Here is a 14460-nt window from a genome sequence, read left to right as displayed (position 1 = left end):
ATTAGGCATTAATGAATAAGATATTAATTCAATAATTAAATTGTCCCTTTTGTTTCATCTCCCACTTAGCAAGAGGAATAGGAAGATAGTCATCATTTTCATATGCATGTCCTAAGGATGTCCCGGTCCTATGTTAAAACACAAAGTAATAATATTTAAAAATATCAGCTCTTTATTAAGTGCGATCCATATCCACCTCACAATTTTCCTACAAAGTGCTTGAAATATAGAGCTAAAATTTACTCTTTTTTCAGATCGGAATATCAAATAGTTTATCGCTTTGATTTTCATGATAAAAGAATATTTAGAATGCGTAGATTATAGGTATAAATATGAAACACGCGCGCGCATATTTATTCAGATGGTCAACTTGTTCTCTATTTAAATCATTATCCAGTTTCAGATCACAATATCAACAATTTTCTGCTCGCGCTTTGTGCTCGCATTATTAATGTAGTAAGACCCCCTATTACTCATTCTTTTCAGGAACTACAAAACACGAATAGAGTGTCCCGTTTTTAAGTCTAAATCTCGAATTTTTTCCCGCTCTCGCTTCGCGCTCGCATCAACTGTTTAGTTATATACAAATCCTGTTCACTATTAAAAAAATTGATTAAAATTTTACTTTCTTTATGTAGAAATGTCAAAATTATCCAGCTCGCACTTCGCGCTCGCATTATTTCATTGTTGAAATATGTAACGTCTTAATGGCTAAGCGCAAGCAGTCCTTTACAGGTACATTTTCGATCAGTTCAAAACGTATATAAAAATTTTCTGCTCGCGCTCTGCGCTCGCATTATTAACGTAAGGAAGATCCCCACTTACTCATCCTTTTCATGATTTACAAAACCTGAATAGAGTGTCTCGTTCAGTTGGTCTAAATCTCGAAATTTTCCGCTCGCGCTTCGCGCTCGCATCAATTGTTTAGTTATATACCTATTCTGTTTAAGCTACAAAAAGTGCTTAGAATTTCCATTCCTTAGGCAAAATTGTCAAAAGATTTCAGCTCGCGCTTCGCGCTCGCATTATTGGATTTTTAAAATATGAAATTTATGGCTAACTGCAAGCAGTCTTTACCAGTTCCTTTTCCATCAGTTCGTTTCTGCTCGCGCTTCACGTTCGTAGTAATTTTCATTTGCATACACATCTTTTTCAGGATAAAAAACATTGCCCAGAATGTTCAAAATTTTAGAAAACAATACATAAGATTTCCAAAAAAAATTAGCTCGCGCTTCGCGCTCGCATTATATAAATAAGGATTATGGTATTATATATTTATGTTTATTCATAAGAATAAAGTAAGAAGTGACTATATTAGGACTACCCCTTCAGAAAAACCAAAAATCCCTGCAAATATCTTCGAGTGGCCGATCGGGGAAAATATGGTTGAAAAAAAATTCCAGGCCCCCCCCCCCCCCTATTGGCGAAGGCTGGATCCGCCCCTGCCCCCCCCCCCGTTTTATTTGTCTATTCTTTATTCATGCGATCGATATCTTGAGGAATTATGATAACAACAACAAGGAATGTGTCACAATGTATAAGAGGCAGTATCCCCCTGGCCTTGAGTTTTCAAATAGGCCTCACATGAAATTTATAAGAGGAGAAAAGGCAAAGCAAGAGAAAGAAGAGGGAGGTCTCGGTCAAGGGACTATATTGTGTCATTAACAAAGATATCTACATAAGATTCTTATTTGACAAAGGCGATGACATTACATTATAGTCACCCCCCCCCCCCTCCTCAATATACTATGGCGCGGCCCATGTTTTTGTTTTTATATTGTTACGTAGAAGACATCTAAATATTACATCGACAAACGCCCTCTTCTTTTATTGCACACACACACACATACATACCCTCACAGACCCAGCAGCCGATCGAGAATTGGCCAATGAGGGGCCACAACGAGAGGCCAACTTTTTTCATATTAGGTGACTTCGAGTGACAAGCCAAAAAAATACACTTTGGGGCCCCAGACACTGTTTTATTCCCCATCTTGTATAATTCATTTTTCTTTTTCAGATAACGCCGCACACTCTTGGATCCATACATGCCCACACACAAATTATTTATTTTAATGAATACAAATATTTCAGTTTCAGATATTTTGTTCTTTTTATTCTTGACTTCAAATAAAGTGTTATACTGGCTTCATTAATCTACGCAACGGATTCAAGAATATTCCGATTTCTTAATGGGAATTGACAGAAAAACACATATATCATAGAACTGATGTTGTTTCTTTTTGAAGGGCAAAAGGAGAGTGTAGTTAAACAATTTCCAATATGTGTTCCATTGGCCTTAATCAACATCCCTCTATTTTAAACTTTTACATTCTTAGAAAAAAGGTAGTATACCCAATATTGGATAAAATGGGAACATGGATGTTGGTTGGGTAAACAGATACCCAATATTTTGTAAAATTTTAAGCAATGTTGCGTTGAAATAGCCCAATATGGGGTTTAAAAATGTACACAGCAAACATGCATGTTCCCTTTCTACCCAATATTGGGTGAAATTTTACTCAGTGTATTTAGAGTGGCTTTCATCTCTTATTCGACAATCATTAAATGCGAATAAATTCTGATACAACGAAACATGCCGTTTCATACTCATGTTTTGCTTTTGTTGAGTTTAATGGGAACTAGAGCAATGCAATCATCTCAAAACAAAGTCGCACAACTATTATGCCTATGTCAGGATTCTTGTCAAATTTGATCTTATAATGATTTCTGACGACATCAATCAAGAAATACCGCTATACCATCAATTCCAACAATTTGTAACCGTGCCTCCTTGGTCTGTTTGACGTCCTCATTGTTCTGGGCATGACTGTTGGGTATGACAAGATTCAGTACTGTCTTCTCTGACCTTGTCTTCCAATAGAGATCTCAGGTGGGCCATCTCTTCTGTGGAGGATAAAGAAACATGTAGACGGAAACTTCAAAACTCGTGCGCATTGAACTGAAAGCTCTCAAGACACTAAGGTTCCTTGAAATTAATGGAAAATAGTACAATCGGGGTTACCAAATTCGATTGCCAGTTTTTAGTGATAGATAAACTTTCTGACTCGAGAAATAGAATCCTTACTAAATTTAGAAGCCAATTATAACTTTGCATTACCTTACTAGCAATCTCCTTCTTCATGTTCTTGGAGTATAATTTCTAAAAGTATGTTCTGTTTTCTTCATCATCTCTTTCCTGATGTTGCTCTCGTTCTCACAACCATCTTTGGACCACATTTCCAATCTTGCCTTTCGAGAAAGTTTTTGACTATCAATGTACTCCATTGAACTCTCCCTGTGCGTTTAAATTGTGATCCAATAAAGATATCGGCCTTATCATACCTGCGTTGGTGATGAGATTTGGGACCAGGTTCTTGATGAAGTAGCATTCCTTTGAATTCGGTGTTCCTTCACGGTTCTCGAATGTAGGAGTAAATTCTTTGTAGCTAGGTGCTGATGGGGTGTATCTGGACCAAGTCGGATACTTCGAGCCTGCTTCTTTGCCATCGGTTGATAAATTTGGATTCCTGCACAACAAAAAAAGGAAGATTAAGAATTGGTTCACCTGAATTAATAGTTGTGGATGAAATATATATTTATATATATTATCAGGTTATAGATTCCCCCCCCCCCTTCTCTCTCTCATATATATATATATATATATACAGTGCGTATCAAAAAAAAAGTTTACACTTTGAAAAAATCCTCTAAAATTATACATTTGTAATATCCTGAAGATTTTTCCACATTTTAACATCGGTACAGATCCATTTAAGCAAATGACGATATAACTGTCGAAAAATATTTCCGCTTGAGGGAGCACCACTTACTTTTGAAAAGTTCGTGAAAAATCATTTGCGCAGAACCTTGAAATACTTATGCTAATAAAGGTAGACCTTAATCATGAAGAACACGTGGAATTTAGCTAGTAAAATTGATTTGAAGATATCTTTTACTTTTTAACTTGTTTCCTTGCCCAAAACACTTCGAAGCGTGAAGTGCGCCCCACCCCACTCCCCCACACAACAAGGCCATTATGAGAAAATTTGCTTTACACCGAGCTGTGATTTACATGAAATGACTTAGGCTTGATTTTCATTTTGTTAATCATTTTCAAGCTTGAAAAAAGTGGAGAAACAAGTATTGAATGAAAAATGATATGTAAACCCACTTTAAATGATAAAAAAATTAGTGAAAAAATGCTGGAGATGTCTGATAAATTTTTGTTCAGATTCAGTTATGTCCTCAGATCCAGCTGGCACAAAAAGGGTAAAGGTTGTGCTTACTAAGTGTTGAAATTTCAATTTGGGTGGCAAAATTGTTACAAAATGCTTGAATGTATCCGTTTAATTTCAATGACTAAAAGTGCAAGGAACATGTATGAGAAATGTTTCGCAGGGTAAATTTGATTTCGCCCCTTTCCCCTTGACACAGCGTGAAAACAAGGATTTCTGCGCAAACAGATTTCTGCGAGCTTTACAAAAATGGACAGTGCTCACTCAATTGTAACATTCTGTCAAAACTTTTCCTTTCATTGGATAGATGAGACCCAAAACCAAGATTATATGTGAAAAAAATACCCACATGTTGTATATTTTTTAATCCCCAGGGCTTTTTCAAAGTGTAAACTTTTTTTTGACACGCACTGTATATATATATATATATATATATATATATATATATATATATATATATATATATATATACATACATATACAGTTGAGGCCAAAAGTTTACATACACCCATGGAATTTGGTGATATTTGTTCGCTTGCCAAACATCGTAAAATTTACTATATCTTCAGTAATATAAATACTATCATGACGAATTTGGTATCAAATGAAAGAGTATGTCAAGCTCTTTCACAGAATTGGGATGCCATTGTGATTAAATTATATTTGAGGTGGAATTTTCTTTGAATAAAAAAGTAATATTCGTGCTAAATGTATTCTATCGTTTGTTATTATATTTTCAAACGTCGTTTCATAGAAATATAAAAATGTCAAATCTATGATTTAAATTACATTTTCTATCATGATATGTCACCACTGGACACAAAAAGTGAAAATAAAAAAAAAGTTTGTGTTGAGAAGTAACAAGCACAAATATGAAATGTTTTTGTCAAGTATTTGTTTTTAATTTGTCTAAAATATGAAGATTTTTTGGGAAAAATGACACCTAAATATTTTTCAGCACCTGGTGACAAAGCAATGTGAAAAAGGGGCATGACATACTCATTTGTTTGATATCAAATTTGTCATGATAGCACAAATATTTTATAAGATACAGTAAGATACAGTAAATTTTATGATGTTTGGCAAGTGTCAACTTTTCTTTGAATCTCCTGGGTGTATGTGTAAACTTCTGGCCTCAACTGTATATATACATATATATATATATATATATATATAATACGAATGTCTTGTAGGCCTACAAGTCTTACCCTGTTTTTGCAAAGTTGGACCAGTATCTCATGATCTGAAGCGACATCTCGACATCTTCGTCGTTTCCGAATCGACCAGTAATTTCCGTGTGGTCGTCGTTGGAATTGCTCAGGAAAGGTGAACCGAAAACGTAGGCAATGTCTTCAGCATGGGCGGCACCTAGCCAGTCATACTTGCTGCCCCATATTGAGAAGGAAGGGACGTGTGACATTAGATACGGGTAGACGTTCCTTCCTGCCCTAGAAAGGTCCATAGAGAGATCGAAGGTCGGACAGAGGAACATGGCCTGACCAAACAGTGCGGTGACATGTGATACGAAGTTGGCATCGGCTTTGGACAACTAAGTGAGAAAAGTTTTAATAATAATAACCTTATCAGATTCGCTTTCTTATTCAGAAGTGGTTTCATCGAATGATCTCCGCGTAGATGAATCAACTAATTAACGTCGAAGATAAAATGCTCGGTCAAAATTGGACCAAGATAAATACGGATATAACTGTTCCCGAAAAATATCACAAATTCTCTTTTGAAAAAGTGTTAGCTATTTTTTTTTTCAAAGACCCACACCAGTTTACAGAAATATGGGGGATCACCGACTGAAAACCCTGTGGATCGTGGAAAGCTCTTAAAGAATTTCGCTACCATTTTTCAACGATGTGGAATAGGTACAAACAAGTACACTAGAGATTAAACTTAAAGCGGGAGACGATATGTATGACTCAGTATTGTATACCCCTTATTCTTGATCGAAAGTAAGAACAGTTCTATCGTTCGGGGACCGGGGCAGAGTTCCCTTCATGTATTTTTGTAAACCGTCCCTACTTGACAGAACATAGTGTCCCAAGGTGTGTTCCACAGTGTGTTTACAGTGTGGAACACAATAATCATCACACTATTCATTTTTTTCCGTGTGGATCACATTTGCACTTAGTCCACTATATATGTGAACACTGTGACCACTCACACTGTCGAGATGTCCACAGCGTGGAATTTATCATAATTCCTCTAGAACATTTAAACATTTCTGTCTTCATAATTATGGCCACTGTGTGAGCCCACTGTGTTCTATTGATCAGGGGTATTAATATCATTAGCCGCAGATGTAGGGGGAGGATGTTCTCACCTCCTCTGGTGATGCATAGAGTTGTTCAGCTAAATCGAGAGTCATTGGGTCATCCGTGCCGAGAGTCACTGCAATAGTCTGACGAAATTCAGAGTGGTTCACAGGATGTGGTGTAGTTCCTTCTTGTCCCTTCATGTAAGGAATTGTGAAGATAGATCCTTCGTCCTGCAATAAAATGAATATAGAACTTTAAACAAATAACAACTTCAGTACAGTAACTGACGAACACAGAATAATTGTTTTACAAAGGTGATCATAATAATGGCAAATTACTCTTTACGTTGTTGTCCTTTGAACGTAGAGATACAGTCTGCAAATATATACGATATAAAAATAATAAATTTTAATCAAATTATACCAATTTTATTGAGTAAAATGAGTGAATAGGAAGTCACGCTCCTTACCCTTCTGCTTTTGTTTACCGTTCCCGCTACTACTTGATCACTTAAAGGTCAACTCCACCCCAGAAAACAGTTGATTTAAATAAATAGAGAAAAATCAAACATAAATAACGCTGAAAACTTCATCAAAATAGGATGTAAATAAGAAAATTATGACATTTTAAAGTTTCGCTTATTTTCACAAAACAGTTCTATGCTAAACTCAGTGATATGCAAATGAGAGAGTCGATGATGTCCCTCACTCACTATTCCTTTTGTTCATTTTTTTTTTATTGTTTGAATTATTTCAATATTACAATTTTTACGAATTTTGTAATGATTGAAATATTACAATTTTTACGAATTTGCCAATTAGGACCTCCTTGCCTGAACCACAAAATGTTAAAATAATGGAATTCCTCGTGTTCAGGGAGGAATGAAACTTCGTTTCACATGACAATGACGAGAAAATCAAAATATTTCATATAACAAAATACAAAAGAAATAGTGAGTGGGTGATGTCATCGGTCCCCTCATTTGCATACCGAACAGGATGTGCATATAACTGTTTTGTGAAATTAAGCGAAATTTAAAATATTATAACTTTCTTAATATTTTACATCCGATTTTGATGAAATTTTCAGTGTTATGCTTGTTTGAATTAAATTTCTCTTTCTATTCAAATCAGCTTTTTGTTGGGGTGGGCTTGTCCTTTAAAGAATCGTTTCAAAGGCCTATCATAGGTGTAAGCAATTGTTTCGTCCGCATACAATCTCCGTTTCAGCAGGCCTTATATTCAAAGGGAAATCTTAATGCTCTCCCAATTGGTTTTTTGAAATTGTTTTCGACATTGTTGATATGATAGTGATTAGCTTACCGCCATGCAGCCGATCATCACATCCACTTGATTAAATCTTCCTTTCGATGCCATCTTGATTGGGTCATCAGGCAAGAATTGACCATCGGCCACAGGGCGTACAAAAAAATCGCTATTGATCCGCGAAATCTGACAAATTGTACATTAGAAAAATAAACAATAATTACCGGTTCCTACTGACTTTATTTCAACTAATAGATATTTAAACAAAATAAATCAAACTTATCGAGTGTAGTGGTTTCACGGAAGACCATGCTTGTAATTTTTCGTGGGTATATGTTGGTCCTAAAAAATTATCAGTTTGGGGCTCGTTTCTTTCGCGTTCTCACTATTTGTCCAAAATATAACGACAGCTATACAGGACGGGAAATTTTTCGAGAACGCTCCATTCTTCTTATGATATATAATTATATTGATTTAATTATTTTTAATTATATTTATCATATTGATTTATATTTGACATGCATGTTAATTTATATTTGAATCACTTATTGAATATGTGATATCATTTACTCAATGTTGAATTTTGTTCATGCTTTTATTTAAATTGAATTAATTTATCTTGTATTTATTTGCATTATGTTGAAGAATGAAAATAAATTGAATTGAAAAAATTGAAATACAACAATAGAAATCAGTTATTTGAGCATGTACATGAATGTAATGTATAAAATGCACATTTCCCGCACGAAAGTATGATGAAAATTGTATCTTTACGCCAATTTTTCTGAATAACTCCCTGAAAATGTAGAAGACGGAGAAAAGTTGCAAAGAAGGGGAATCGATTCTATTGATCAATTCCCAGCCCCCTGCCTCCAAGTCACCTCAATATTTTCACTCCGTCCAGCAAGAGGGGGACTGTCATAATTATGCGTGTATGAGTATAGAATAACATGTCATTATTCTTACCCCTTCTAACTCAATAAAATCCTCAACAGGTATGCGTCGGAGACAACGTACGAGTTGACTGGTGGTTTTAACGTCGCAACCAACGGCTTTACCGATATTAAAGCTCATACGAACCGCATCCGCCAATTTAGAGTGATGGCTCCAAGTTAGGGTGGAAGCTCCACTCTATGTGGAAAAAAAAAAGGGGGCGTTAACCATTTAAAGAAGTAGAAAATCGGTGAATCAAACAGCAGTGTCGTCCTGGACTCTGGACAAACGGCATATATATTTGCAACTTTTTGTTCTTATTTGAAGAACTTTTGCTCAAATTAATAAATGTATACCACATTGACTCTTACATTCTACCGAGTTACCTGGGTTTAGAGTGGCAAATGTAGATCAACCTCTTGCCTAGATTAAGGACGCCACAGCTGGGTTTAACTTTTCAACCTTCTTCGGCACAGAGTATTGCTGGAAGATCATAAACAAAATAAAAATTGGTCGACAATTGTGTTTTGAACCAACCTGCATGATAGCTCCCGAGAAGAGCCCAGCACTCATTGTAGACAGTACGTGAAAGTTGACACTGGCTGACCCGGCGCTCTCCCCAAAGATTGTCACCCTGGTTGGGTCACCTCCGAAAGCTAAATTGATGATTAAGAAACAGACGGATGTTCATATACATTAAATGCTTTAATATCTAAATTTACTTTCTTTAATACAAATCGACAATTCATGCAGTTTCAAAATCATTAGCTCTGTACTTTGATTTGCCATATATTATTTTATATTATATATAGGCCTACTTTCCAATTAGTTTATTTCTGTCTTTCCTTCTTTCTTTATATCATTCATATCTTGCTCTCTTTCTCCCTTCTTTCTTACCTTCAATATTATCTTGAATCCAGATAAGAGCTTGTCTTTGGTCTAAGAGGCCAATGTTTGCTGGTATCGAACCATCACCTGCAGAATATAAATCCATTCATACATCAACCTGTTGATTTATTTACTGAAGTATATATATATATATGTTTTGTATTATTATGTACCTCGTAAATTTTTCTCATTTGATGTGATCTCAGGTGCACTCTAAAAAACGAAGTGCTAATTTAGCTCTTAAAGAGCGTGTATAGTGACTGCACTTCCGAGTGCTGATTTTCCTCGTTCGAATTTGAACTAGACAAATCAGCACTCCAAAGTGCAGTCACTATACACGCTCTTTAAGAGCTAAGTTAGCTCTTCCTTTTTTAGAGTGTGGTATCAAATCAATCTATTGTTCAAAATCACATTCTTCATCTAAATATGTAATATGAACATGAAGCATAACACAATCTACTTTTTTTTACATTGTGAAGACGCCAGTCAGCGGTGAGAATCGCTGGTCATCGATTATAATCAATTTCTAACTGGTGTCACCGCTGTATTTATAATTCCATCAAGTTGAAAATAATTTCACCAGCATATTGTTGGGGTTTGGGAAAATTACCTCTCCCCTAACAATAACTAGTAGGGTATTTTTCAAATGAGAGTTATATTCTTTCAACCTAGTTTGCATGAGGTTCCTTCGAATAAATGAACAAAGGTTAACTCACAGCCAAATACCATCCGCATCTATTATCTTCAGCCCCCAAAAGAGTTGCATTGCCATTACATGACAATTTTTAGAGAAATTGTCTTACCGGTAGTCATGAATCCTAGTGCCCCTAGTCTGTAGTTTATAGTGACCACGATGACGTCATTAAAAGCAACTAAAGGGACGGGGAGCTGACCTGGAAAAGATCCACGTCCGATATGGTATCCACCACCGTGTATCCACATCATTACTGCTGCATTTTGGGGCTTAATGGATAACATTATGAATTAAATCATTTATGAAATCGAACTTATCAATGAAACTTCCTCATGTTTCTTCACGAATTCAGGTACAATCTTGTCCAACTAACCAGGCTGCGGAACCGAAGGATTGTGCTTCACCCCACCACACCCTTCCCTCAAACAAACACCCACGCACCCACACTTGTTTAGGTAAATTACTTATATAGAAAAGCGACAATTGTCCGATGTATACATTCCCCTCTTTGGATCCCACGTTGGTTATTGGTTTCTGGTTATCACGAAGAAACTCATCGCCGTGCTGAGATGAACAAGAGATTTCAGGTAAGGATGGTGCTACAGGAGGCAGGGGGCGACCCCCCCCCCCTTAAAAAAAATCAATAAATAAATCTTTGAATTGTTGAAAAGGTACATGGGGACGAAAGAGAAGAGTATCAAAATAGAGATGTGAGCCATGTTACCCAAATAAATGACGCTACCGTTAGGTTGTCCCAGCCAAGCACACTCCCCCCTTTCAAATCAATAACACTGTTACTGCGTGCTGTCCCATAATGATATATTGTACAGGGACCTGAGAAGCGGGCGTGCTGGGGGTGCTGAAGCACCCCCAGAAATTATCATGGGGGTGCTGCATGTATTATTTTCCATAGGCAGCACCCCCACGAAATCAGGTTCCCTCTGTATTTTTTTAAATATGTTATAATGTACATAATTATCACATCCGACAATCGCAAATCATTTACATAGTCTATCACATATTCCAATAACATCCCTCCTATAACGCGACTCAATCAAGCTCCAGCGGGGCAGCACTCCGATACAGACGTGGTCGCGCGCAATACGTGGTAACCAATACACTCTTCGATAGCAGGGAGGGACATGGGTGTGGTTGGACCATAGAGATTAGTATATATCTCTATGGGTTGGACTTGAAACTTCCAGGTTTTATGTCGAATCAAGTGAGCGCGCGCCCGACCGCCCGTGTATTGTACACAAAAATTACAAGTCAGACAATAGAAATCAAATTTCACAGTCTTTTTCGCCCTGCCCCATGGCCCTGGGGGCTGGGAACCAGGGATGCTGGGGGTGAAGCACCCCCCAAATTTGGGGGTGCTGCGTGTTTTATTTTCCATAAGCAGCGCACCTCCTGGAAATCTAGTGGTAGGTATGATAAATGACAGAAATGTAATGAAAATGAACGACGTTTTGTAAAACCCCCGCCCCCCCCCCCTCAGAATTTTCCGACACATTACTTGCAATAGTGTTTAAATTCACCCTCTTTCAGATCGTAATATCAAATATTTTCTGCTCGCGCTTCGCGCTCGCATTATTGATTTTTATAGTAAAAAAATGTGTTTGGAATGCCCAGATACTAGGTCTAACTCTAAACACGCGCATGCATGTTTATTCAGATACGCAGCTTGATGGGGGGGGGGTACTCCGGGCTGAAAATATTTATATCATATACATTTTATCAAAATAAATAAATTTTATCAAAATCTGATAACGATTAGTTAAGTTATTTAATTCTAAAGTTTAGCAATATTTTACGAAAATGGTGATATGCATGTCGTCATGAATATTTAATAGATGGACTGATGCTGTCACATCCCCACTATCCTGTTTCTTGTATTACTACATGGAATCAAAATTGTTTCATTTTTTTCATACCAGAGTGAATGATTATGTCTCTCTTATAATGAAATAAGTTGCAGCAAAGAATATCTAATGGACTAAATCAGTTGTCAATTCAACTGTTCTGGTTCTTGAAAGGAAAATATTGAATAAACCTAATTTTACATAATAAAATACAAAAGAACAAGTGGGGATATGACATCATCATTTTGCTCATTGAATATTAATGATGACATGTCTAAAACTGTTTCTCTGGAATAATACTAATCTTTGAAATGCAATAACTGTGATATTCCTTGTCTGATTTTGATCAAATATTTATTCTTATGTTCGTCTGAGTTTTCTTTATCTGTTCAAACCATTTTACATTCAGTGTGGAGTTTCAGATCTGAATATCAAAAATTTTCTGCTCGCGCTTCGCGCTCACATTATTTTTTTTAATTTAAGAATATATCCAATTACCCATCATTTTCTTGATTTACAAAACATGAATAGAATGTCCCGTTTTCAGGTCTGAAATCTCAATTTTGTTTCCGCTCGCGCTTTGCGCTCGCATCAATTGTATAGTTATATACCTATCCTGTTCATGATTAGAAAAGTGCAAAAGATGTCTCGTTTTTAGGTTTGAAATCTCATTTTTATTTCCGCTCGCGCTTCGCGCTCGCAGCAATTGTATAGTTTTATAGCTATCCTCATCATGATTACAAAAGTGCTTAGAATCTCTCAGGGTTTTTTTGTCTGAAATCTCAATTTTGTTTCCGCTCGCGCTTCGCGCTCGCATAAATTATATAGTTATATACCTATCCTGTTCATAATTACAAAACGTGCTTAGAATGTCCAGTATTTAGGTCGGAATGTCAAAATTTTCAGCTCGCGCTTCGCGCTCACAATTATTATTTATTACATACGCATCTTGGACCACAAAAATTGCTCAAAATGTTCAATTTTCAGGACAAAATACATGAAATTTCCACAAAAAATAGCTCGCGCTTAGCGCTCGAATTATCTAATTATATATTCATGTTCTTTTACAAGAAGAAAGCTAAGAAGTGACTGTCATATATATGTATATATATATATATGTGTGTGTGTGTGTGTGTGTAATTATGGAAAACTCAATTGTGTCTGTCCCCCCCCCCCCCCCCCACCGCCTTTGAGGAGAGATTTCAGCACCCCCACTGAAAAAATAGTTCCCATGTCCCTGATATTGTACCTTTGGATTGGGGACGAATACATCGAGAGAAAGACAGTCTTCCGACTGCTCTGTCTCGACCACCCAGATCTCATTCCTTGGCTGTGGACATACTACAGAAGGTCTAGTTGCGTCAAAATCTCCCTGGATGACCTTGGCAATGGAGCTTGTGAATCGGAGTTGACCTACAGGTGGTTCAGCGTATGGAATCCGTGTAAAAGCTGATACACTGCCGTGGTAGTCGACTGGAAGCTGATTAGGTTGTAGATCGAGTCGCTTTCCAAAGAAAGTCGCTGTTGAGGTTTTCACGATCGGCTGGTCAACATCGACGGAAGACGCCGAGTTTCGTATGAACAACGCCATGACGACGGTCACGAAATGGGTAAAAGCAGAAGACATTTTTTTTATATTGAGGCACACAACAGTTAAGAGGCGGTGTTAGTTCAGTTCCATATAGGATTATCTTGCACATGATTGTTGAGACTCCGAGACGCGACGGCAAACTTGACCGATAACCTTGCACCTAAGCTTGTTTAATAATTATTATCACTAGTTTGTTTGTTGATATTATTTCTGTTCAAAGTCCATTCGTTGTCATACACCAAGTTTCCTTCCCGCTATCTTTATTGCACCCCTCCCTCCTTCACTTTGTCCAACCTATTCCTTCATATCTTTGGGATACATGATAATAGATTTATAGTCAGGGGTTACGTTGTTTAAGGGAACGACAAGTACCCGGCAGTCACCATGCAATAAGCCCAGTATGATAGCACCGGCCTTCTGAAATATTTGGGGATATATCCCAATCTCCCCCGTGATCGACATCCATGAGTAGAAGAATCCTATCCTGGCACCACATTTTTGGTGGAGGGGCACGATTTTTGTACAAAATATATTTGAATAGGAGACAAGACGTCCTCAAGATGTAATACATCATTTTTGTCAATCGAATTATAAAGGGATATCGTGGCAGCTTTCGGGAAGTCAAGAAATCATGACTTTTTGGCAAAAAAGTCATGATTTTTAACGAACATAATTATCAATATTTCATTTTTGTTTAAATTTCTTTGTACATGCGTTAACTC

The 14460-nt window shown here is 36.8% G+C and overlaps 1 protein-coding gene across 1 annotated transcript; it reads right to left on the bottom strand.

Annotated features, from left to right (window-relative positions):
- Positions 1-2046: 2046 nt before the first annotated feature.
- On the bottom strand, positions 2047-14460 carry LOC129269444 (cholinesterase 1-like). Its single transcript, XM_054906980.2, has 10 exons — positions 13397-14460; positions 10395-10554; positions 9601-9678; positions 9241-9359; positions 8737-8901; positions 7828-7956; positions 6571-6735; positions 5447-5787; positions 3346-3530; positions 2047-2907 (listed from the first exon to the last, which is right to left on the bottom strand). The coding sequence occupies exons 1-10, from the start codon at positions 13772-13774 to the stop codon at positions 2813-2815; spliced, it is 1815 nt and encodes a 604-aa protein (XP_054762955.2). The 5' UTR covers positions 13775-14460; the 3' UTR covers positions 2047-2812.

Source organism: Lytechinus pictus, chromosome 1 (assembly GCF_037042905.1).
Source record: "Lytechinus pictus isolate F3 Inbred chromosome 1, Lp3.0, whole genome shotgun sequence".
Lineage (NCBI taxonomy): Eukaryota > Metazoa > Echinodermata > Echinoidea > Temnopleuroida > Toxopneustidae > Lytechinus > Lytechinus pictus.
This window is presented reverse-complemented; position numbering and strand designations above follow the sequence as displayed.

Excerpts from the sequence above, each read along its gene's own strand:
- LOC129269444 (XM_054906980.2), bottom strand. The coding sequence starts at position 13,774 with ATGTCTTCTGCTTTTACCCATTTCGTGACCGTCGTCATGGCGTTGTTC. Across the intron at positions 9,679-10,394 it reads ACTAGGATTCATGACTACCG|GTGATGGTTCGATACCAGCA; the intron begins GTAAGACAATTT and ends TATATTCTGCAG. Across the intron at positions 2,908-3,345 it reads AAATCTCATCACCAACGCAG|AAGAGATGGCCCACCTGAGA; the intron begins GTATGATAAGGC and ends TATCCTCCACAG.